This window comes from Haliotis cracherodii, unplaced genomic scaffold (assembly GCF_022045235.1).
Source record: "Haliotis cracherodii isolate W230 unplaced genomic scaffold, xgHalCrac1.p SCAF_15, whole genome shotgun sequence".
Classification (NCBI taxonomy): domain Eukaryota; kingdom Metazoa; phylum Mollusca; class Gastropoda; order Lepetellida; family Haliotidae; genus Haliotis; species Haliotis cracherodii.
In genome coordinates this window covers 7,725,031-7,752,328 of record NW_027266270.1, presented here as the reverse complement: position 1 = coordinate 7,752,328, position 27,298 = coordinate 7,725,031, and the positions used below count along the sequence as shown (strand labels likewise).

Genomic DNA, 27,298 nt, shown 5'->3' with positions numbered 1-27,298 from the left:
AAAGTAGAAGAATATATTTGATTTTGATAAAACTTGAAGAAAAATATGATGATTTTCGCACTGTTATAGTACCCCTGGACGTCGTGGAGCTTTTGACCGCAAAAGCCTATTAATTTTTTCGTTATACAGGTGTTGACGTAAACATAATACAATTGTACACAAAAATACATAAAACATTTTAAAGTAACACAGCAAAAATATGTGAACATGACAAAGGATATGCACTGCTTAGACAGCCCACTTAAAATACCTTTAACATACAAGAAGGATCTAAAATTTGGTATCTACCATCATGAACCATAAGAATGTAGGCAGCGAAAGGTTGATTAAACATTTTCTGGAGTTTACGGGCAGTAAAGAAAGAGACTCGAAGCGTGTTCGTGACCGAGAGAGACGTTTTGGTTAGGAGGTTAGTCACAGTAAAGGCGGGCCATTCAACAGTAAGGGTGGGAAAGAAATATCCAGAGATTCGGAGCTGTTCCACTGTGTATGGGGGTTGAATATCCCAGTAGGAAGGACAGAGACTGAGAGCCAGAATAGGAAGAGAGACACATTCTGGACCAGTGGTGAGTTCAAGAACGAGACCATTGTGAGTCCTACGATTGCGTTCATAGATGAGAAGGAGAAGAATAGAAGCCACAGCAAGTGTGATCACTCCTAGAAGGATTGACACATGATAGTCGGCAAGATCAGACACAACGAAGCTGGGACTAGAAGTGGTTTGTGAGTTATAATTTAGTACTGGAGGCTGTACTGCTTTAACTGGCGCCACACGAGTAACCAACAATAGTGCAGCAGAGAGTGCGCGAACTTTGAAAAACATCCAAACAACTAAAATAATTGAAAGAACTGACATAGCCGAAGCGGTGATGGCTATAATTGCATTTGTATCAGGCCAAGAACTTGGTAAAGTGATTTGACCATCAAGCAATGGTTCCGTAATAGACTGAAATATGGTTTGATCTTTTCTTGCCCTTTCAGCGACACGTTTAAGACTGAGATGGGACTTTTGATCATTGGCCAAAATATTGGAAATTTCATGAGAAAATATATCAAATTTTGGAATGGTGAAGTTAACTGCTTTTCTGAAAGTTGTATCACCAGCAATACTAGAGAGGGTAGAATCCTCGAAGAAGTGTTGAAGAAGAGCAAGGTTGACCGGGTGAAGGTGTGAGATCTGGTGTTGTGAAGTGCGACAAGAACCGAAAGGTGCAGGATAATACAGATCTTCAGTGGACAGAGAACAGTAACATGGAGTAGCAATAAGACAGAAGTTACAACCGGGGATCATACGATGAGTACCAGGACAGGTGAGAGTAAGGAAGGGTATTCTATATACGAGAACATTTGAGGTATCAATTGAGATAAGCTGAGGTGGCTGAGGTTTGGTGACATATCGAAAATCACAAAGAGATTTGACCAGACTCTTACTATTTTGAAAGAGTGCAAGGCTACATGATGGTTTGGGGGAGGATTGGAGAGCTATTCTGATAGGACAGTGTAGGACGAATTCATCACCAGAGCAGGGCGCTAAGGTAGAACTGTCCATACTGAGGAAATGACGGGAATCCAAGGACAGGGCAAAGTAAGGAGGAATATCAAGGAGTTGAGTCGAGTGGGATGATGTATCGTTCACAGGCACTGGGAGAGAAATAACTTTATACATTTGGAAAGGTTTAGGCAAGGATGATAAGGGAAACTTAACAGAAACATAGACGTGGGCCTTTGTACGGGCAAAGATGAATTTTGCTTGAGAATAGTAATATGTTGGGTTGGTTTGGAGCAATCGAAAGTTTGGATACTTGTTAGATAAGATTGAGGCAATATGATGAATAGTTTGTTCCAGAATTTGTGGGGCAATTAGCAGAGGGGATAATTTATTTTTAGCCAAGTCTAAAATGCCTAATTTGAGCTCTTCAAGTTGATGCTCCACAGTATTTGAATTTTGAATTTGGTCTATCAAAATTGAAGTAAGGGAAGCAAAAGTAGCTTGAACATTTCTAGCATTATTCTGGATCGCAGTGGCTGTGAACGTAAGGGCATCATGATTGGCCTTAACACCTTTTAGCGCATTTTTAAATCTATTGTCTACCAATTTCATAAATGACGAGAGATGAGAAGAATGTTGTTTGAGGACATTGGATAGGTTTATGTCATGTTTGGTAAGGGCATTAATATGTTTGGCAAGCAGGTTGACGTCGTCAGTGGTGGCTGTACCAAACAATGTTTTGGAAAGGGACCCTACAAAACTTAGAACTGCTCGTTTGGAGCGACTTGATGAGGGGACCTTAGATTCAGGGATGAGCTTAATGATTTGGTGCCTAGTTTCATTTAGCAGTGAAACACACCTGGTTTTGATGACGTTAAGGTGCATTTGGATTTGGTGCAGTATAGCACACGTTCCATTGCCTTGGTGGCATCCACTCATGGTGGGAATGCTTGGGACATGGGGAAGCTTGACCTCGTAGGTATGAACCCAGTATTCGGTAGCAAAATGGACTTGTGTGGTTGGCTTAAAAACTATTCCATAGTTGAGTCTCTGAACAGGGCTGGTGCCGAGGGTAGGGCGGGCAAACAGAGCCATAAGCCACAGGATAATCAAGCTCCAGGATGAACCTTTGATGAAATGAAAAGGAGCCATTAGAAGAGTTGACCTGGTTGAGAAGAATGTTGTGGCCACAAACACCTAAACAACCTAGCACTATGGGACACAGAACACTTGGTAACTGCAAAAGGGGTGGTCACTCATATCTTATGGCCATGCAATTCACGTCATAGAAGATAAGGGGGTAGCTTGATAACACCTATGCTAATGAATCATTGGAAGTACTTATGTCCATGTTTGCGCTTCTTACCAGACATCGTTCTAGACCTATGGAAGTGCTTGATCAGGGATGGATCAAGATTGGAGGCGGGCTCCCAGGTCGTTTCTGAGTAGCCTAACCACTTGATTTGGTACTGTTTGGTACCGTTTGCCATTTTACATCTGATAATTTTGTCAACAGGATACGTTTGATTATCTTGAGATTTGTCATCCTGTTGACGGTTACTGGGTGGTGCAGAGCCTGTATCACTGATGTGTGGCTCTGGAAGAACCACCTGTGTGTCTGAGGATGTGTCAGCATCAGCAGACGTGCTGGTTAGAGGGAAATGTGCTTCAGCAGAAGTGCTGGGACGAGGGGCATGTGCTTCAGCAGAAGTGCTGGGACGAGGAGCATGAGTGTCCGTTTCAGCAGAAGTGCTGGGATGAGGAGAATGACGACCATGGTTGGGAGTGTGATCTGGAAGGCGGTCGTTGGGAGTGCGAACAATGTGGGGCTTGAGACGATTGGCATGAATAAGTGCCTTGTGCGTCTTGTTCGTTTGAACATGTTGTAGCTTGAAGGTATGATTGGGACCAAGCTCAAGTATGGTGTAGGGACCTACCCATTTAACTGACAGTTTCGGGGACCTACCAGGGAGAACATGGGAATTTTTCATCAGGACCAGATCACCTACTGAGTATTGGGGATCTTTAGCTTTGAGGTCAGTGCGCTCTTTGTTGATTTCTTGAGAAATCTTCATATTGTCCTTAGCAATGGTTTTGGCTACCTTGAGATTGTCAAGAAGGGTCTGAAGATGGCGTTCTGCCGTTTTGCCTAGAGAGGGCTTGGGAAGAAGAGCAACATCAATAGGGAGATGCATCTCTCTGCCAAAGAGGAGATAGAAGGGAGTGTAGCCAGTGGAGGCACATGGTGCACTGCGCATTGACATCATGACACAGGGGATTAGGTCTGCCCAATTGGACTGTTCAGAGTCACAATAAGCTCTGAGTGCCTGCTCAATGGTCCTATTACGTCTTTCACACATGCCATTGGTTTCTGGATGATATGATGACGTCAGATGGTGCTTGATGTCCAACAATTCACACAGAGCATTGACAAGTTTCGAAGTGAACTGCCGACCTCTATCAGAAAGAAGGGTTTTGGGAGCCCCAAAGCGAGTAATGACCTGGTTGAACAGAATTTTGGCTACCTCAGTGGCATCCTGAGTCTTCATAGCAAAGCCTTCAGTCCAACGCGAAAAAGAGTCAACTACCAGCAGGACATATTTGTACCCATCTTTAGTTTCTGGGAGGGGACCAAGGATATCTATGTGAAGGCGAGAAAATGTGTCCTCTATGGGCATTGGGACCATAGGAGCATGTTTGCTATGGGACTTAGGTTTGATTTTCTGACATACCTCACATGACCTAATGTAATTTTCTATGTCTTGATACATACCAGGCCAGTGGTATTTTGACAGGAGAGCTTGAAAGGTGGAATCCCTTCCAAGATGACAACCACCTACTTTGGAGTCATGATAGGCGAATAGGACATCCTTGCGCTTGATAAGGGGGACAACAAGCTGGGTAATTTGGGGAGGCCTATGGGCTTTGGTACCTCTATGTTTTGCTTGATAGACATGATAGAGAATACCATCCCTGACTACATACTCCTGTGAGCGTCCTACAAGACCTTTGATTTGGGCATCATTGTACGTTGTAGGGATTTCATCTTTGGAAATGTAGTCAATAATTGGCCTGAGGTCAGGGGAATTTCTCTGTTGCGTCAGAAACTGATCATCATCTATGTCAACTGCTGCCACAATGACAGATGGGCCAGATGGTGATGGTTTGTTTGCGTAATAGAGATCAACGGCTAGTGGAACACGAGCGTCTGGGTCTTGGTCAGAATCAGGTTGGACGGTTGAGGGTGGGACAGTAGAAGTGGAGAAGTGTGTTGGGGTCGGGAACTTATTGTTAGCCACATCAGGGGAGGAAGGGGGTACAAAGGGAGAGGATGACACAACAAAAACTGATTTGTCTTTTGTGGTGGCAGTGCATGAGGCTACTTGCGCATATGTTCTTTCAGATGGTAATGGAGGTGATGGTATGTCATCTGTGATAGGCACAGTCTTAGGCTCAGGGTATTTAGTACGAGATAAAGCATCTGCATTTGTGTTTGACTTCCCTGGCCTGTGTACTATTTCATAATCGTAATCTTGTAGCATAATTGACCATCGTCCAAGGCGACCTGTTTCTTCTTTGATGTTTTTGAGCCAAGTAAGAGCCTTGTGATCAGTGTAAATTTTGAATTTGGTCCCAGCCAAGTAAACTCTAAATGTCTTTATCCCTTCTACTACTGCCAAACATTCAAGTTGTGTTACCCCCCAATTCTTTTCTGATGAGTGAAGTGATCTACCCCCATAACAGATGACATGTTCCTTACCATCTGAACCATGTTGCCCTAAAATGTAACCAAGAGATGTGTTGGAAGCATCTGTTGTCAGAATGAAAGGTTTTGTAGGGTCTGGATAGGCAAGGATTGGGGATGTTGTCAGTTTTTGTTTTAAGACAGAGAAAGCTTGTTGACATTTGTCTGTCCAAGAAAATTTAACATCTTTCTTGAGAGTGTCATAGAGAGGTGACGCTATTCCTGAGAAATTGGGAACAAATTTCCTGTAGTAACTACAAAGGCCAAGAAAATGACGAACATCATGAACATTCTTTGGTGGAGGAATTTGGGTGACTGCCTCAATCTTAGATTGGTCAACTTCAATGCCAGATTTGGTGAAAATGTGTCCAAGATATTGAACTTGTTTTGCTGCAAATTTACATTTGCTGGGTTTCAAGGTCAAGCCTGCTTGCTTTATCTTTTGAAAAACACATTTGAGATGATTCAAGTGTTCTGAAAAGGTTTTGGAATACACGATGATATCATCGACATAAATAAGGACGTATTTCCAGTTCATGTCTTTGAGAGCTTCTGAAATAGTACTTTGAAAAGCCATTGGAGCATTTTTGAGGCCGAAAGGTAAACGGTTCCATTCGAAAACACCGTCTGGTGTAATAAAAGCAGATTTGTGTTTGGTTTCTGGATGTAGAGGAATTTGCCAAAAGCCACTAGCACAATCCAAAACACTAAAGATTTTTGCATGACTTTCACCTACTGCGTCGATGACATCTTCGAATCTAATTAAAGGGAAGAACATTGGCTTGGTAACTGCATTGAGGCGTCTGTAGTCTACCGCAAAACGATAACTGTTGTCACGTTTTCGAACCATAACAACTGGTGAGTGCCACTCAGAAGAACTTGGTTGAATGATTTTGGCATCTAGCATTTCCTTAATTTGTTTTGAGCACTCTTTTCTAATTTCCGCACTTTGTCGATAAAATGGGCGCCTAACGGGTCTAGCATCACCTGTCTCTATCTTATGTCTGTGAAGATGTGTGTGTCCTAGTTCAGACCAATTGTGAGAAAAGGCAGAATGTTGAGAATGAAGGAAAGAAAGAAGCTCCTGTTTTTGAGAAGAAGACAGGTCTGAGTCAGAAAGGTCAAAGGAAAGGTCTGAGGGGGGCGTGTGTTTGCGGTGAGAAGGGGGCTGGGATGGGATTGTGGATGTGTGTGTTGTGGATCCTGATCTACTCTGACCACGAGGGACTGATGCATTGATCAGAGAATGACGTGGTCGTGATGTGACATGGGATGGTCTGAGTTCTGGTTCAGGTGAATCTGATAGCAATGAGACGCTTGATGGGTCGACCTCACACGCTACCGCTAGCACTCTTTTGGTGTTGATATGAATAGGGGATTTGGTAGGGTTGAGGAGGCGCATATAAACACCTTTCTTTGTCTTTGTCACCAAACATCTGCCACCCTGCAGTTTAACTCTTGAAAGTTCAGGAACCGGTTCTAAGAGGAGAACGGAACCTTGCCTATTGCGGGAGATTTGGACAGGGATGTCTACCTGGCAAGAAGGTGGAACTGTAATGGGTTTTTTGGCCCTAACATAGCCTGCACTTGACTCTACCAGGGGAACAGTGATCAGACCTTCTTGAATAATGAAGCACTTGTCAGCTAGGGAGATAGTAGCCTTATACTCGGTGAGGAAGTCTATACCTAATATCAAGGAATGGTGAAGAGATTGGAAAACATAAACTGACTGGGGTAGAAGAAGGTTACCTATACAGATGTCCAAAGAAATAGCACCTAACACCTTGTGTATTTCACCACCTACACCTACGATTTCATGAAGGTCAGATTCTTGTAGGTGACCTAATGTGTAGCCTACCTTTTGAAGGAAGCCCATGCTGACACAGGACACAGAGGCTCCTGTATCAACTAGGGCTGTTGTCTTCACTTGCTTTACCCGCACTAGAACAGTGTTCTTAACTAAGGGAGCCACAAGCGAGACCAAGGGTTTTTCATGCCTGATCCCAGACTTCTGAGAATCAGGCGCGAGTCCCTATTGCCTAGGGTATTCATTCTGCGAATGATATGCCCTCATGCATACACTAGAATGGTGTCCTACTTTATGGCAAAAAGTACATTGTGTGTGGAAATGTGGGCAATACAATCTGTCTAAACAGTACATACCGCATCCTATGCATTTCCTTTGTAGGTACGGGGGTACTGGATACTGTGGGCGTCTCTGTTGTCGGTTGGCGCCGTTGTAGTGTTGAGGGCCCGGATTCCTCTGAGTTAGTTGACTCTGCTGTTGGCTGAATTGTTGAGACGGTGGTGATGACATCTGATAATGGGGGCCATGAAACCGATTCCGTCTGGGTTGAAATGGTTCATGACGGGGAGGCTGGAACTGCAGCTGTTGTTCTTGTTGTAGCTGGTGCTTGGTTGCTGGTGTTCCTGCGGCTTGTACTGCTGGGGCGTCTGTCTTGGTGATAAGGGTGGCCACGAGCTCCGACAGTTGGTCCACTTTCATGGCCATGTTGACCTCTGGGGACCTTAGACCCAACTGAGACCTCTCAGCCAGTTCTGCATGGTGCCGAACAGCTTCAAGTGAGGCCGGTTCCTTGTTGATCACCCACTGGCGGATGCTCGGACGGAGGCCATTAACTGCCACTGCCACAATCATTGACATTGGCAGTTCCTGGTTCCGAGTTGCTCCCTGTATTCTAGTAAGGAAGTCATTGATTGTTTCCTCCTTTGACTGTGCCATCTGGAGGAGGTTCACATCAAATGTTTTTGGCCTGTTAAATCTAGATTTAAAGGCTTCCTCCAGACGGCCCATGTCGTTTCTTGTCTCTTCCGCCAGGTCCTGGTGCCAGAGCTTTGCCGTTCCTTCTAGGTAGAAGGGAAACAACAAACATTGTCGATCCTGGTTATAATTAAAAAGTTTGACGAAGGTCACGAACTCTTGCCACCAGGACGTTGCTTCCTCTTGTCCTGTGTATGGCCTCAGCTTAATATGTGGTGTGGCCATTGTATGGGAGGGAGGTTCAGCTGCTGACGGGGAGGCTGTTGAAGCAGATGAAGAGGATGGGGATGGCGCTGGTAAGGGTGTTGTCCTGTACGTTGATGCCGTTGATGTTGACGCCGTTGATGACGTTGTTGCTGTTGATGACGTTGGTGCGGGGATGGTTAGGGAGGGGGAGGCTGGAAGGGGTGATTCCTGCGTCTTGAGCAAACTGGTTAGGTTCAACCGTGGCTCAGGCCGTCGAAGCTTCTGTTTGTAGTTGGTAGGCGTGGCACCGGTCATCTAGGATAAGCTCCACCAATTGAAACCGTCCTTTTTAGGGGACCGTTTATACCTAGAATTGTTACGGGGAATTAACTCCGGGATCTCCACGCCTTCAAAAACAGACAGAGAGGTTTTCAGGCGAAATGCAGGAATCTTTATTATGACGTCACAATGCAACAACATATATTCAAACATCTCAGTATTATATTTAATAGTTTAGACATCATAATAAGCAATTAAATAGTACAGCATTAACATATAGAAATCAATAATTAAGAATGATAATGAGTTACATCATTACCGCATAGTAAAATATTTTCTGGTGCCTTGTTGGAGATATAACAATGATTACATAGTTGTAACCAGGGTAACCGCGGCACAGATACCTGGGGCTTAAGCCGGGCGTCACGGTACGTGCACCCCTTGAACAATGGCTGGCGGCCAAGCGTGCGTTGAACCGTAGCCTTAACCCTAACGAGGTAACTGCCGACACTTACTTCAAGATAATGATGATTAAACACTTTAACACTAATCAAAAACTTCTGACGTTTACCAATTATAAGTAAATAAATTAAAACATGAGAAACAGTTTATATAAGAAATGCTGGAATTTGTATTGTAACTCTTATCTACTAGACTGCCGCTGAATTGCCTGTATCTTTATAGACTATTCTACGACATTAAACACAAAATCAACCGGCGCTTCACGATAGTGCGGATGCACTTATGTGACAACTAGTTAAAAGACATTGCCAAATCTGTGCGTATTTAGCTACGGAAACAGTGTTACTTTTCGTGTATTGTGTTCTAGACATATACGGTCACAGACTGGTTATCTTTAAATACATACATTTAGCTGCCGATGCTATGCTACTCATTATATTGAAACAAGAAATGTTTCCCGTGAAAATACAAACAGTGAGACGAATAACATGACCAGAAATATAAATGCAGATAATAGAACATGTTGACCTACAAGTCACTTGATACAGAAACGTTATACACGTTGAACATATTGTTTAATAAGCATCCACGACTTCCATAACTAAAATGGCGTAATATGTTAGATTGATATTTAAACGACTAGAATACTAACGCTCGTATTTTATCCGGGACGCTCTATTATTCCCTATCATTCAGTATAGTATTTGATTTCTAGATGAACTGTATGAAATTAACATATAGCAGCCAAATCGTAGATTTTGAACAATACTTTCTCATTAACTGTAACATAAGTTCATTGAACCAGCAGAGTAACAAAGTTAGAATTATTTACAGCACGTTTAACCAAAATGGCAAAGTAATGAGTAAAAGTAACTTACCTTCAAAAACAGACAGAGAGGTTTTCAGGCGAAATGCAGGAATGACTCTATGCCAAGATACCCCTGCATTTATACCCGAGACCTCCAGTCCACGTTTGAAAGCATGTCACTACCCATCTGTCCAGTTTGGGATTGATAACAATGGTTTCCCACATGGTGGTCAAATTATGCAAGTTTTGATGTGCTGACTTGCTTAGTTAATTGTTTATTGCCGGGTCGGCTGTGTTTGAAACTGGTCAGCCAGGTCTAGAATTTCAATTGATCACAATGGCTTCTCACATGTTGTTCAAATTATGCAAGTTTTGATGTGCTGACTTACTTAGTTAATTGTTTGTTGGCTGGTCAGCTGTGTCTGAATCTGGTCAGCTGGGTCTAGAATTTCTATAGCGCTAGCTGATTAGCATCTGCCAGCTCGTTTGACTGGTTTCGACAGCTTGCATCTCCATGCGTTACGTATTATGATAGGCGTCTCGTAAACTATGTAGCGTTTACTGGCTTTGGAATGTGAAACTTAAAGTAGAAGAATATATTTGATTTTGATAAAACTTGAAGAAAAATATGATGATTTTCGCACTGTTATAGATAGAATGCTCATACTACGAATTTGGATGATTTAAAAACGCATGTTTGTCTCAATCGGTCTGCAATATGCACATACCAATAGGACACCGATCATTCAATATTTATGGGAGTTTTTTTCTGGGACTTTTGTTCGAGCCTTATTATCGGCTTGACAACGGTATAAGGATCTATACCGAAACGTCGCTTTTTACAGTATTAAAGAAGTTGTTATCCATAAAAACTGTGTCTATCTTGTCATCCGTCAACTTCTAAGTAATGCCTATCAAACAACTTATTATCGGCCACATTTTAAGGGCAAGAACAATTTCTTTATAAGGTGGAATCGAACAGTATTACAATTTATTTGAAGCACAATTACCCCCCATACACCCCGCCCACCCCCCACCCCCTCTCCTTGAACATCAACGGCCTGTATCTAAATAAAAATAAAAACGATTTAACTATGAATGTATATGTTGTTCAACAATACACAGATACAACAGGTTGTTCAGGTACAACGTGGAAAATAACTCTAGTCCGACCAGTGCAACCAGGTCATATTGTAGTGCCGGATATGGATTTCTCTTATCCATATACGTTCTGATAGGTAAGGCTGTCGTATAAAAAATATATGTTTCTCGGGCACATTGTTTTCAAAGGTGAGGAGGGGTAGGACATTTTAGTTGTTCTTGTTCTTATATTTTCACCACCACAAATACCAGCAACGAACAACAGTCCACCCACTGAACTCAGCTCTTAAATACAGTTGTGGTCATTGTATAGAAAACAAAGTCTTTTTCATATGACGCGGAAGTTTTAGTTTATTTTGGGGATTGGCTGTACAAATGGTTGACGCGCTGGATTTAAGGTGATGCGATGATACCCGAGAAAAAAATCCCTTTTGTAGTGTTTTACCTCACTAGGATCAGTTTGATTTGATGCATTGCAAGAGATCTGTAGAATGAACTGAGACTGTATCCGAACAGAAGACAGGGATCTTATCACACATGAATTAAATGGATTTGGTATTGTTTTGTGTGTGAACTGGGTTTGAACCTCTTTAAAAGTCAGTATTCAGTTATATCACCTGGAACCATAATCAAGCGGAATCTGGGATCCGAACCCTCAATAAGAGACCGATGGCGCACTAAAGGGACGTAACTCTGACAGAAATATGAGCTAATGAAACCCTTTACCCGACTCGAAGCACTGGTTTGAGATTCAACATTGCCTGAACGAGATTTTGTTTTACTTGGAAATCACCGTCCAAGTCTAGGCTTCAGGTCCGACGTCTAGACGTTAGGGTGTAGACGTAAGTGTCACATACAATGTCTTAACCTACATGCTGCTGGTGGCGAGTCGAGTCGCCGTACATGGCGTGTGCAAACATGGCGCTGAGCGGTAACATAGTCACTGCGTATCCTCGAATGTCCATCAGCGCGACGACCTTTCATCTCGAGCTTCTGCAACTATTGTTCTGGGTCCAGTTTTCCCTGCTCCTGAAATAGTCGTTGAAGCTTTTAACTTACAACTGCACTATTTGACAGTGACATGATATTTCTACTACGTTGAATGAGTGAATGCGAGTTCACAAAGTCATGTCTTACACCCAGATACCAAAAGAAACACAATATGCCAGCTCGCCTGTAGCGTGAGAGAGTGAGTTTAGTTTTACGCCGCTTTTAGCACCATTCCAGCAATATCACGGCGGGGACACCAGAAATGGGCTTTACACATTGTACCCATGTCGGGAATCGAACCCGGGCCTTCGGCGTGACGAGCGAACGCTTTATAACCACTAGGCTACCCCACCGCCCGTGTAGCGTAAGTGCAGAGGTTTATTATGTCCATTTAACAGGCTACCACTCGAGCACGTTTTAATTACCCCTCGACTACATCCAGAATTAATGGCTGATATTTCAGCCAACTTGTGTGTCAATTATATCATTGCCAGTTTTAATAGCCGCTGTCACCCTCGAGAGGTCAAGATCACGGTCGATGTATAAAGGACGGATTTGAGGGACAGCAAGGTAGATTCGATCTGACATCGAGATTGACAACACAACTACAGATAACTATGCTATTTTCCCTTCCGCTCAGCACTTACTTAATTGTTTTGTCCTAAATGAAGCAAGTCTAGATTTTCCACAGCTTCGCTTCTGAATCTCACATATCATTGGGGCTCCTTTTCAATTTAAATGAAAATGTTTGTTTCTATCAAAATTAATATGTTCTTTCAGAGAGTAAGTGCTTCTCTACCGCATATGTTATAGGACATTGACGACTGCGAATAAAGCAGCCTAAAGGATCTGGTCTTATTGTTAATATTATCAGGCTGGTTAGGCTCTCACCATCAGCTCAGGGCCCGTGCCCCCTCTACACGCAGCCATGCGAACAATGGGGAGTCGGACAACTTGGTACTTGGGATGCAAGCGTGACATTTCGAAAGAGAGGGCCGCATATTTGCCATGTTTTCCGGAATCTTGTCAATCACAATGGTGTCAAAAGGGACAGAAAATTCAGTAATATAAATGATTTCGTTTGATTCATTATTATTATTATTATTATTATTAATATTATTTTTATTATTATTAGCATCGTTTTCATTATAAAACCATTATAGCCATTTCGGCGGGGTTCAAACACGAATGTTACTAGCGAACTAGCGAACGCTTTAACCGCTGGGACCGCCTCCGTGGTCTTGTGGTAGAGCGTCCGCCCGGAGAGCGGAAGGTCCAGGGTTCGATCCCGGGCCGCGTCATACAAAAAGACGTTAAAAGATTGTACTTGTTGTTACCCTGTCTGGCGCTCGGCATTAAGGGGCTAAAACAAGGACTGGTCGGCTCGGAGTCAGTATACTGTGTCTGAGTGGGGTATTCATGTTAAACTGCGGCATGGTATCTCAGTGAGCTAGCACTATAAATCGGCATCAGTCCGGACTAGTACAAGCAGCCACACACACACATACACGTGCATGCACGTCGCTATATAAGTGCAATAATCTTGGACGCGACGTTAAACCCCATTTCACCTCACCTTTAACCGCTGGACTACCCGTTCCCTTAAACATTGTTCAGATCACCCATATGTACAAACAAATATATAAATGAACAAATCTAAAAAGGGGGAGAATGATGATGAAGGAGTAAGCATATACTCCGAAACGTTGTGTTCCTCAAAATAAAGAAGTTGACATCCATAAATTCTCTTCCTCTTGTGTATCACTTCCCAATGCCTTTCAAAAACTTACATATAAAAGCCTCCACCTAAACTATCAGAATAAATTATTATCCTTTTTAATAGAGTTAATTTACCCGCCTTTTATGATATCAGATGAAAGTCTACATTATTGTTCAATCGCGTGTGGTACCCATAAAGTGTCGGAGTGAGGCCTTGAAACCGGAGTGCGATCTCCGTGATAAAGGACGTCTTTAATTAGCTGTGTTTAACGCTGACGTGCTTGATGTATAAACGACACTGACCATTCCCATACCCGGTGGTCAGCCTGGAAATAACATGGGCTCAAATGTTCGACATTTACGTCGCAGATAGCATCTCTGTTTATTTCAGCATGGCGTCACTGACCACGCACGCTCAAGGGCCAGTTTCTGGTAGGGGAGTTATTGTTTAGATTCTAGACTATGTTTGTGTTAGAATAATCATTGCTTTCGTGTAATATAAACACTCCCTTCATCCATTGGGCTGCCTCTGTCGTTTTATTAATGAGGAACGGAGAACATATTGATGGGTTTAGAATATACAAGACCATGTTACTGAACAGCGCCTGTGTTAAAGTGTCGCCGTCTTCGATAAACCAGATGCCTTCATTTTGATTTCATATATATATATATATATTCCTACAGTACTGAGGATCCACGCCGTTATACACGCTATCAGGAAAACTGCCACGAAAGACTGTTTTCAAAGAGAAAGACCCGTGAAGATCCGGGGTTGAATTGGTCTTCAGCAACCCATGCTTGCCGTAAATGAAGACTATGCTTGTCGTAAGAGGCGACTAACGGGATCGGGTGGTCAGGCTCGCTGACTTGGTTGATGCATGTCATCGTATCCCAATTGCGTAGATCGATGCTCATAATGTCAATTACTGGATTGTCTGGTCACGACTGGATTAATTACAGACCGCTGTCATATAGCTGGAATATTACTATGATAACTATTGCTATTGCTGATAATAATTCAAGGAGAAAGTCCTGCAATAATTTGAAAATATGTATTTTAGTATCATTGTTTCAATATATACTATTTTCAGCGAAATATTTCAACCAATGAAGTTCCAATTCGTAATTTAAATACGACACGCATACACAATTAAAATAATAAAAATAGACAAATAAATAAACTTATAAAAAGCAAAAAAACCGGCAACTACTACAACAGATTCCACAATTCCAATCATGCTAGTGAATAGTGAACATTGTTTTGATGTGATCAATATTTCCCGCTTAATACGAATTCTAAGTGACAGAAACCAATTCATTATATCCGTTATAATTCGTTAATTAATTTGACAATAATTATATTTAAACAGAACTGACTTCACCATGCAGCAATGTTCCCTGTATGCCGTTGTCCCTTGATGATTCCGGTAAATAATGTGTTCCATGATGTTTGTAAGAGGATGGGTTGGTCACAATGTTTATCTCCGCGCCTAGTCAGTGTGTATCATTGCTCATGCTGTCAACCACTGGTTTGCCTTGTTCCGACTTAAGTATTTACAGGATGTGGTTATATAGATGGGATATAGTTGACTGTCGCGTTAACAGTAGTAAGTCAATCACTTGATCGGTTGGCATGGGTGGCTCAGTCGTATATGGCTCCGGAGTTCTCTGTGCAGAGTTGCGTCCCTTATGCGTGTGGGAATTCTCTGATCGTGGGTTCGAAGCCCTTATTGTGTCAGTACCATACCCGTGCTCCTGGATTTCGCTATAGTGGTAAAGGTCTGAAACCTGCATTAATTCGAGCTTTCCTCCCACATCACACCGAGACCCGTGAAGATCCGGGTCAGAATAGATCTTTAGCAACCCATGCTTGCCGTCAGAGGCGACTAGCGGGATCGGGTGGTCAGGCTCGCTGACTTGGTTAATGCATGTCATCGTATCCCAATTGCGTAGATCGATGCTCATAATGTCACTGGATTGTCTGGTCCAGACTTGATTTTTTACCGCTGCCATATATTGCTCAGTGCGGCGTTAATCAACAAACAAATAAACAAAACATCAAACTGACACCCCGATATAAATAAAAATACTGTTCCTTCACTCACTCACTCACTCACTCACTCACTCACTCACTCACATGAGAGGAACTCAATGAAAGTGGCTTTAAAGGATGGGTTAATCAAAGGAGTTGTTCGAGAGAACGGCTTTGTGTCGAGTTTCAGCGTTTGTTCACTGACGTTATGTAATTGACCTTCACAGAGTTGGGATACTGTAACAGTTCATACACCAGATCCCTTGCCGTGCATCAAGCTGATGCTGGTGAGGTGTAACCTTTCAGAATACACATGTACATTACATCCCACTCTACAATATGACCTTGTCTCGCCTGTAGGACAACCCAGGCTGAATTCACGTCATTCTGAAGCTGTCATGTAAATGACATGATTTCCAGCGTAAATTTCATATTTAAATCCTTGGCGATTTTGTGTTCATGACTGACCTTTTGAGTCAGATGAAATTGTTAAAAGTAAAATAAAAAAATAAGTTTGCCTCAGGTTTAGACTAACATATAGTCTCTGAAATGAACATATCATACAGAAAATAAAAATCTAATAAAAAGGGAGCCCAGTGATTCTCTTCATTCCTGATACTGCAGTAATCTAGACTTGCCAAACATTATAGACTTGCATGGGCTGTAGTTGATATAAATGTATCAGGGTCTGTAAGACAGACTACCTTAGGTTCAGTGAAGCTGATAAAACGAACTCCGTGAGACTATTAAATGTGGCCATTATAACCGTTTGTTTGTTTGTTAAACGAAGCACTCAGCAATATTCCAGCTATATGACGGCGGTCTGTAAATAATCGATGACATACATCAACCAAGTCAGCGAGCCTGTTACGACAAGCATAGTCACCTTTTACGGCAAGCATGGGTTGCTGAGGACCTATTCTACCCCGGATCTTCTACCCTTAGTAGGTGATATCCGCACACTGCTGACATAACGAGTATTTGTCAAGGTTCAACCAGAGAGTCGAATAATGTAAAGGTCGTAAAGACGTTTGCAATGCAATAGCTGGTTATAACAATGATGTCCTGTGAGGAAGGGAATTCCATTGGTAGCCCTTTTTGGTCACGTGTTACTTTAAATCTTACAGCCTTTGGGTATCGCTCGATGGTTTTCTTTGAGGCGAGTTATCGTGCCGCCCAGCGCTGCCAAGAGGGCCCAAAAGGTCGGTCAGGAAAGGTTCCAATATGGACATATCGTAAGCCTATTCTTGCTTCACATCTTTGATATTGCTGGGATATTGCTAAAAGAAGCGGTTTTGTTTGTTTGTTTGTTTGCTTGTTGTTTTACGCCGCACTCAGCAATATCCCAGCTTTATAACGGCGGTCTGTAAATAATCGAGTCTGGACCAGACAATTCAGTGATTGACATCATGAGCATCGATCCACGTAATTGGGACCGATGACATGCATCAACCAAGTCAGCGAGCCTGACAACCCGATCTCGTTAGTCGCCTCTTACTTTCAACTGCAATGTGAGTTGGGTTCGCTTCATGAACGTTTTGTTTGACAAAAAAAACTAAAATAAATTTGGCAACAGTCACTTTTTCAACATGATTAGCGAGATTCCCATCAAATGTGACCGTTCCAAAACTGAGATAACGGAAAATTGTCACGAACACCAATGACCTTGAAAAAACTCGAAAACCTTGAATATGTTTTACATCATGTCACAACTCCTATTAATGAGTAGAAATGTAAATGGATATTGCGTCCACGCCACACTAAACAACGATATTACCCCTTGTTCATTGTGAGAGACACGGCATCGTGTTCTAACTGTCGCGAAAATAGCCACCACACAGCGAAATAATACACGAAGGACGTTTAGAGATGAACACTCTCATTACGCCAATCAGTTTAAAATTTCAACACGTGTCAGGGAACACAGGCGGTGAATTGTCAACCGGCGCTGTCAAGAGCTTTCAAAACACATGTTCCGACGTACTTGGTCACCTCTGCCGGGCATGCGCTGTCGTCAGCTATGTCAGCCATGGACGTTCCGCCCGAGGCGACATGTAGACATAATAGGCACTGAAGTATACGCGGTCCGAATGTAGTGAAGTTTTACTTGGTGAACTCGCAGGCAAGATGTCATGTTTGGGAAACACGCAATACGTGTTTGGTAGATATCATGATTATGCAGACAGCTTAATGGTTGGATTCTAGAAATGAGAACTGTTTAATATTCAACACCTACGTTCAAGTGCTATGAGTAATAAGCTTGACATTAAAAGATGTGTGATTATTAAGTGATAAGTGATAGTGATAATTTGTTTCTCTTTGTTAAGAAAGCTTGGTCGAGTTTTCAGTAATATTACGACATCCCAACATCTCCAAGCTCAATTCCCAAATGAATTTGTTTAATGTAACAGAGAATACAGAGAGTGTGTTTTGTGGCCTTTATGAGAAAATACATCACGAACGCATCACGGTCGTCATGACGGGTAACATCAAAATGTGAAACTGCGGAAAGTAAATATAGGTAAATATAATAAAATATAAACTCTATTAGTAGCATTCACAAACATATACAAGAATCTTTTGAGGGACGGTCCATGATGTGAAACGAGAAGTTAAGTATGTTCTTATCCGAAACATTATTGTCGGGGAAACAACAACATGTACATTCTTTTTTAACGCAAAGCACACCTTGCATGATCCGCACGTCCAATATGAGAGAAGCAAGATACATAGGCAGCGTTGTGCGCCGAACGTTGAGGAGTGAGGGAGTATGGTTTTACGCCGCATTTATCAATATTTCTGCAATATTACGGCGGCAGACACCGTGAATTTACACGTTGTGTCCATGTGGGAAATCGAACTCGGACGCTGTTACCACTAGGCTACCCCACCGCCCCACGTTATTATAAGGAAAATTGTGTTTGGCGTGTTTGATGTTCTAGTATCAGGCCACTCAGTGGATCGGGTGTTCAGGCTGGTGACTTGGTTGATGGCGTGTCAATGTATCCCAACGGCGTGGTGCTCATAATATCGGTCACTGGATTGCCTGGTCCAGACTCGAATATTTACCAGCCTCTGTGATATACCTGGAATATTGCGTTAGTGTGGCGTGAAACAACAAACAAACAATCAAGCAAATAAACACATGGGCTCAAGCAGTTCGCAATTCGCTGTGAGTTGTCTCCCTTGTGTCAGACTATATCACAGGTTCGAATCCCAGATTCACCCTGGTTGTGATCCCTGATCCTTGGTTTGTCAGCACCACACCCATGTTGTTTGGTTTCGACGTAAATCTAACTTTTAGCAGGCACGACTTGATAAAATGACCGAAATATATGTATACCGTTCAATGCAGCGTTAAACCAGCTCATTCACTAGCACCAAACTTACTGTCACGCGTGACGTGTACTGATATACAGACCAAAACGACGTCGAATAAACTGACATATATCACATATATACGTCACAGAAAACAACAACAACAACAACAACAACAAATATACAAACAAACAAACAAACAGTTATCTACTGTATCACAGCTGGCCCACCCATGACTCTAGACCTGTAAAAATCCAGGTAGAGAATAGATCTTCAGCAACCCATGCTTGCGGTGGTGACTATGTTTGTCGCAAGAGCCAACTAACGGGATCGGGTGGTCAGGCTCGCTGACTTGGTTGATGCATGTCATCGTATCCCAATTGCGTAGATCGATTCACGTGGTGTCAATCATTGGACTGTCTGTTCCAGACTCGATTATTACAGACTTCTGTCACATAGCTGGAATATAACTATTCTACCCCGGATCTTCACGGGTCCAAACTCTTTCTAGTAGATACAGATGCGACGTAGGTTTAACCAAGGATTCAGAGCAAGACTCAGTCCACCCCGAAATACTTCTATATACCGGTGTCTCTATGTGATCTTGACTCGCTGTTTAACTCCTGTCTCGGCTATCATCTCCTGTCCAATGACTCATACATGACATGCAGATTCCCACGCTGTGTGACAGACACGATATGATATCACTTCACTTAAGCCCTTGAAAACGTTCATTGAGACCGGGGACAAGGGTAGCCATGTACACCTGGACTATAGCTGGAATATTGTTGAGTGCGGCCATAAACCATCACGCACGAACCCACACACACACACACACACACACACGCACACACACACGCACACGCACACACGCACACGCACACACGCACGCACACACATATACGCACGCACGCACACACACACACGCACACACATATACGCACGCACGCACGCACGCACGCACACACACACACGCACGCACACACACATATACACATGCTCACAGACACATGCTTGTCGTCAGAGGCGTTTAGACAGGATGGTCAGAATGTGTATCTTGGTGAATTGCATGGCGGTTAGACTTGCACAAGTCTCTAAGGCAATACTTATTTTAATTAGTTCAAATCATAATCAAGATTAAGTTCTTGTCAACATATCTAGGCTTGCGTATTAGGAGGATAGAATTACTACACATCCATGGACTTTTCTTTCAGTACAGCCTTGAAACAAGGCAAAATGTCAGTGTACCCTGGTGGCAGTGTGCAATGCTCATGCTTTCAATCACTGGTTTTCAGGATTCAGACGCAATGCTTTACACACCGCCGATACAGCTGATGTAGGGCTGACTGCGGTAGGACTGGGTCGATACGCTAGCCTAGTGGTTAAAGCGTTCTCTCCTCACGCCAAAGATCCGGGTTCGACTCCCCACATGAGAAATGTGTGAAGCCGATTTCTTGATCTTGATTTTTATGGAATATTATTAATACGGCGTAAAATCCAACTCACTCACGCACAATAGACCAGTGCTAATAACATTCACTTCATTGTTGAAACGATGGATTGGGAAAGGTTGCATTTGTAATGAAGGTCAAAACAAATAAAGATTATTCCTGGAACTCATGGATCAAATAACTTGGGACAGAATACTTTTCCAGTCAGCGGTTCAAGACCTGCAATTACGTTTCTCCCCCCCCCCCCCCCCTTCCCCACCTCCCACCCACCCCCCTTTATTTTTAAGGAAATCCAGCATGTAAGGGAAATATTTTTAGATTTGTCAAACTTGAGTACAAATTATTTCTTCCAGCATTTCCGAGAACAGATGAAACGTTTGGCCCCTAAAGATGGTAATGTCGAGAACCGGAAGTGTCAAATCTCAAATATTCGAAACGCTATATCCGCTTATAAACTTCCAACATCCCTCAGATATTGTACAGAGTGTGTACGACAGTGACCGTGCCGGATGTTTTATCTGATATTGACAAGTAAACATTGCTGTTGTTTACTGCATGTCTGACACCTGTATCCGTGCAAGCCCCCACGTGGCCCGCCTGCACAGTTTCAACTGCATGGTCAGTAATGGAATTGGTCAAGCAAGAATTCAGGCTCTGGGACAAGTCAACGCCTTCCGTCTGGATAAGTTATTTCATCAATAAGAAATACATATCTGTGCCAACTTGACGCGGGGCCCGAATGATAATACGTTATAGAATATAGGTTTCGAAAAAGTAATTCATGTTGTAAAAATTGTCCATTCGAAATAATATTGTCAGGGGTTAAAGTTAAAGTCAAAGAACAACGACTGAAATCTTCATGATTGTATGCAATGATTGAAAATAAACGTGTGATCCAGTCGTCTAAGGCGCCGCGATTCGCTGTGCAGAGTTGTGTCCCTAGGACACGCCACAAACCTATTATTGTGGGTTCGAATCCCGGTTCACCCCGATTATGTTTCTAGGTTTGTCAGCACCATACCCGTGCTCGTGGGTTTCACCGAACTGGTAAACGTCAGAGACCTGCATCACTTCGGGCTTTACTCCCACATTAAGCTGACACGCCGCGATATAACTGGAATACTGTTAAAAGCGGCGTTACTCACTCACACTTAGGTTTTATATTTAAATTAAAGGAAAATATGTATTTTAGCCAACACTGAACTTTTACTCTGCTCGCTTAAAGGTGTGAGGGCAAGCATTATTATCGTGCTGTAGTACCTTTCATTATATGAGGCGACTAACGGGATCGGGTGGTTGATGCATGTCATCGTGTCCCATTTGCGTAGATCGATGCTTATGATGTACGACATGTACAGCGCTTAACCATTGAGCGCTTGGTGACTTCCTTTGCATTATTCAGCTCTTCAGTTGAACCTTGACAAATGCGAATTATGTGTACGGTATACTGATATCAACTACTAACGGTTATAACGACCACATATAACAGTCCCTCGGAGCTCGTTATAATTGGTAAGAAGCGACTAACGGGATTGGGTGGTCAGAGTCCCTGACTTGGTTGACGTATGATCAATTTCGTAGATCGATACATATGGAGTTAATCACTGGATTGTCTGGTCCAGACTCGATTTGAGAGAGAGACAGAGAGAGAGAGAGAGAGACAGAGAGAGAGAGAGAGACAGAGAGAGAGAGAGAGAGAGAGAGAGAGAGAGAGAGAGAGAGAGAGGGAGAGAGAGACAGAGAGAGACAGAGAGACAGAGAGAGACAGAGAGAAATAAATATTATGGTGCACCCATATTGGGAATCACATCTTGGCTTCCCCATCTACCACCGAATTGGGAAGGGAAGGGAAGGGGTGGGGGTGGGGGGATAGCAGCTTTCACGATGCGCACTAGGCATGCATACAACGGATGTGCACCGTCGTGAATACCGTGAAACGCATCATGGTCGAACACTGAGGATGGAGAGGACCTGTAGGTTCAAATCTTCATCCAATAAGACAGAGTTTGTTATGAGAATACCAAAGTCTGAGTGACCTAACTTGTTTAAACTCTTTAATGTGAATATTGTAATTACAGACACCGCTGTGATCAATATATGAGTTATATCATGACGTGTCATGCGGGAAGAGAATGGTGCAGGTCTGAGCACGAGCACGAGAATCGGTACAAGATGCGAACCCATGACCAGCGGATCCTGGCACGTTTAAGGGACTTAACTTTTCACAACTTATAAGACTGGGCCACACATGTCTCCATTTTCGCGTTATGATGACTTTCTTCATACACGGTCTGGAAATATCCAGTACAGTGAACTACGTTTAAATCGAACTCAAATGGGCCACTTATTTTAGTTCGTTATAACCGTAGTTCGTTATAAGCAGATATACAGCATATATGCAACAAATGGCCGGGACTTAAAAATAACTTCGTTATATCGGGCGAATACACGAACGGGCGGTCACACGAGACGATCACCTTACTGCTTGGAGCGCCCGTAACATGTACCCAGTAGCGACATCGTTTGATCTGCTGTGAGGTCATGGTTAGTGGAGTTATGTCCCTTTGACGAAGCGATGCATTCACAACGTATTTGCGGTATTCGCGAGAGTTTTGTTTTTGTTTGTAATTCATGTCTCTTGCAACTATTGTGACTGTTTGTATTTGCATCAAAACATGCCTCCGATTGCTATGGTAGTGTAACTTAAAGTAACAACAAAAACATAATGAAAGGAGATGAAAACGAATAACGTCCAAATTTGCTAGGGAGGAGGCCAATCACAACCATAACCACACCCCCCCCCCCACCACCACCCCAATCCACACACACACAAACACACACTTCCTTCAACTCTACTCATCCTGTCGTTTCTGAGCGCCGTCGTTTTCTGAATTCCAGGGGCGGTCGGGTAGCCTAGTGGTTAAAGAGTTCCCTCGTCACGCTGAAGACCCGGGTTCGAATCCGGACATGGGTACAATGTGTGAAGCCCATTTCTGGTGTCCCCCGCCGTGATATTGCTGGAATATTGCTACATCTGATATAACATAGGTTGGGTTGTTTGTTGTTTTACGCCGCACTCAGCAATATTCCAGCTATATGACGGCGGTCTGTAAATAATCGAGACTGGACAAGACAATCCAGTGATTGATATCACGAGCATTGAACCACGCAATTGGGATCGATGACATGCTTCAACCAGCAAGTGAGTCAGCGAGCCTGACCACCCGATCCCGTTAGTCGCCCCGTTTACGGCAAGCATGGGTTGCTGAAGACCTATTCTACCCCGGATCTTCACGGGTCGATATAACATAGGTTGCCTGTTGTATACAATATGTGCAACTATGGCTTACAATTTGGTCTTTACAAGAGTTCAAAACTGAATTTTGAGCGTAACCTCACGGCACCAGTGCCGCGGTTGTCGTATGTGTGGATTGTTTTAAAGACGGAAAATGTGGGGACGAAAAAAACGAAGCTATAGCCAGAGTTATTTCCCTTCTTCGAGTATCCAATCGATAAAATTTCGAGATTTAAACATAACAAATTCGGTAAGATGTTTTTATTCAGGCAGGTGAAGAGTGGAAGTAAGGGACATTTCAATTTAATTATGAAGTCGGACGGCAAACTATTAACACCAAGAGATGAGCAACAGTGCTGACAACTTATAACACCTATGTCATGAATTATCTCCGTGTACAGTGTACAGTGTACAGTAACCAATGAACGATCAGTCACGTGATATGTGAAACGTCATCGTTGACTTCTAAAAACTGAAAACCTAAATTCACACAAACTAGTTACTCAAATCTTACCAGTGTGCATAGAATACTTAACATAAATGAGAACTTTCCTTTTAAAAGAAAACATCAAACATTTTAACTATTGACCGGGATATTGGCAGGAATAACGACGTTTCACTGTATTTCAATTAAAATATACATACATGTCAATATCATTTGACTGGCGTGTCATGAATTATAGAGAGATTGAGATAAAATAGTTCATATTGGGCATGCGTGCATTACAAATCGAATCAGGACCTCTACCCTCGATTATCCAGTTATATCATATTGCAATTTTTCTGGATAGGAATGAAGATCTAATATATTAGTCAACTTTTGATAGGTATTGTGTGTATGGAGGAAGGATTGTTGTCATACAAATATCATTCGACATACATATAGTATTCGAATTCGACATACAGATAGTATTCAACTTTTGATATGTATTGTGTGTATTCAGGAAGGATTGTTGTCATACAGATATTATTCGACATACATATAGTATTCGACATACTGATAGTATTCGACATACATAAAGTATTCGAATTCGATATACAGATAGCATTCGACATACGGATAGTATTCGACATACATATAGTATTCGACATACACATAGTATTCGACTTTGCTATGGAACAGATAAAAATGCATCTTCTTTTAAAGTTGACTGACATGAATACACACCTAAAAAAAGTAATTATCGTGTTATGTCACAGCATGCAGTATCTTAGTATGCCTGTCAAATGATGAGTTGTGTACAGTAACCAAAGTACATGTTAATGGAATGTGAGTGTATTCGTCACATGTGAGTGTATTTCCGAAGCGCGCACTGAGATACGATCGGCGATTCGGCTTGTCACCGTGTCACGAGTGATCATGAATGGCACGAGTTCTTAAAGGGTCACTTTCATAAGATAATTTTTTGAAAGTTTTGAACACCAGAGGTAAAAATTATGCTCCACATCGCTCAGCCGTCATTTTTTGCCGACCACCGGGGCGAAACATGCATGCTCCGAAACTTAAACAATCGATTTAAAAATAATAATTTCATATAGAAAAACGTCTGAGTTTACACTTTTATTCGGGTCACCTTATCGAATGCGTACCTACAACGATCACTGTGATTATAAAGTTCTACAAGGGTGGGAATGATGTTCCTCCCCGACGGAGAATCTTGTTATTACTTCACCGAGTGAAGTTTTGTATATGGTTTCTAAAGCATTTTTGCGTAGATGTATTTGAACGCCAGATATGCGAAATTTTCATTCCCATTGATCTTGCGATATTAAAATAAATGATAAATATTAAAATCCGCAAGCCAAACGTCGACGTCATGATTGGACAGAGTTATGATGAGGATATGACGCGGTGAGCGGACTTGACCCGTGGGTGGATCTCCCCCGAGTCCCCGGTGTTGATTCTCTTGATGGGGGAGAGGACAGGCTCCTGTGCACATGGGGCGGGGAGGTTGTAGATAGCAGCCGGGGGTGGAGGGGTGCTCGGGGCTCCGGATTGGCAGGTTCCAACGAAATCCGCCAAACTTCTGGCAGGAGACGGGCTCCGTGACGGCAGACGATGATTCGGGGAGGCTGATCGACTACGAATCATTTTAGAGCAGTGCGCTGTGTTGCCAGCCACGGTCGTTCCTTCAGCAATGAATCGGGTTTGGATGGCCGGGGGGTCATTCGCTGAACCTTTGACCGGAGATGACGACCTGGAGCGTGCCTGGCTGTTGACGTTGCTGGACAGATGACGACCAGGGACCGGGGATGGGTTTCGGGAGGAACCACGGGAGTTGTTGTGGGAAGGGGTAGGGGAGGGGGACCTATTTGGGGAGGCGTTTCTGGAACTTCGGGGAGTGGTAGAAGGGGTCGGGCCAAGGCTGGTCTGAGTGGCAGCGGGGACGGTCCTGTTAAGCAGAGGAGAGTTGGTTGCGGGCATGACGCGGAGCTGGACGTCACTCGCGGTGTTGGGGCGGAATGACGATGCTGGTGCGTTGAGTGCGTCCATTGCGGTGTATGGGGGAGGGGGAGGGATGTAGACGGCGGGGTAAGGCGGTGGGGCGTTCTCAACCTCAGGGTCAGGGTTCACCTTGTTACGCCCCGAATCGCCCCATGATACGCTTCCATTTGGCACTCTGTAATAATGACAAAGTACATGGTATTATTAAACGAAGCAAAGGCGCCGTGAATCTAAAGCTCACCTGGTCATAGATTCGACATTAAGACATTTAGGAAGGGATAAAACAGTAATAGACACAGGAAACATAATGAAATGCTGAGCCCCTCTTGTCTATGTCAATGAATGAGTTGCGTTTAAATGATTGGTCCATTGTCTCACAATTTCTGTACGACATTGGCCGTGAACAATCGCATTAAAATTAGATCTTAGTTCTCTCTACCGCTAAACAAAGATCTGAGGACATCCCATTACGGGTCAGACCGACCTTGCGCAAACTTTGACCGACCAATGGAATGACCAATCAGAAGGCAGCTTTCTCGTGCTTAACGGCACAAATTTCAAATTGGCGACTACGCTTCGAAAAATATTTTGACAAATTCTCGATTACAAATTTGAAACCTGAAAAAAACAACATTCTGGAATGGCTAATAGATGGCCTAGATTGTAAGGATTCAGTCGTCAAACCCGCAACTATCGTTCGGAATACCCCATGTCATAGGTTTCGAGATTGCATGATTAGAAATCACATTCCGACTGTCACTTTCATAATCTGGTAAGCGACGCACTGATTGGTCGGATGAAAGGTCATTCGGACGTGACCCCGACATGGGATGTCTTGAGATCTTCGTTTAGCGGTAGCGAGAACTAAGGTCTGATTTTAATGAGATTGTTGCAGTGAAGGAAGCCTGGCTAAGGCAGATTTGACTTGATGATGAATTAACGTAGAACATTAGACTCAGTAAATTTGATCAGGTTTTGACAGATTCCACTTTACTGTTCAAAGCGGCGTTAACCCCACTTCCCTCACTCACTCACAGTCAGTGACTTAGATTCAGGTGGACAGATGTTGTGAGGCCTTGGAGTCAAGAAAATGTGTCCAGTCATTTATGGCCACTAACATGCCAATCAAAGGGGCGTAAAACCCAACTCACTCACTCACTCACTCACTCACTCACAGACAATGACTAAGAAATAC

At 43.0% G+C, this 27,298-nt stretch overlaps 2 protein-coding genes across 2 annotated transcripts in view; one reads left to right on the top strand and one right to left on the bottom strand.

Annotated features, from left to right (window-relative positions):
- The window catches only part of LOC139462218 (xylosyl- and glucuronyltransferase LARGE1-like), a 472,136-nt gene that overhangs the window by 216,759 nt on the left and 228,079 nt on the right, over window positions 1-27,298 (top strand). The gene's annotated exons all lie outside the window — the stretch shown is intronic.
- On the bottom strand, window positions 126-8,517 carry LOC139462217 (uncharacterized). Its single transcript, XM_071243810.1, has 2 exons — window positions 7,398-8,517; window positions 126-2,616 (listed from the first exon to the last, which is right to left on the bottom strand). Exons 1-2 carry the CDS (start codon window positions 8,515-8,517, stop codon window positions 242-244), a joined length of 3,495 nt encoding a protein of 1,164 aa, XP_071099911.1. The 3' UTR covers window positions 126-241.

Excerpts from the sequence above, each read along its gene's own strand:
- LOC139462217 (XM_071243810.1), bottom strand. The coding sequence starts at position 8,517 with ATGACCGGTGCCACGCCTACCAACTACAAACAGAAGCTTCGACGGCCT. Across the intron at positions 2,617-7,397 it reads AAGGAAATGCATAGGATGCG|GTTCATCCTGGAGCTTGATT; the intron begins GTATGTACTGTT and ends ATTTCATCAAAG.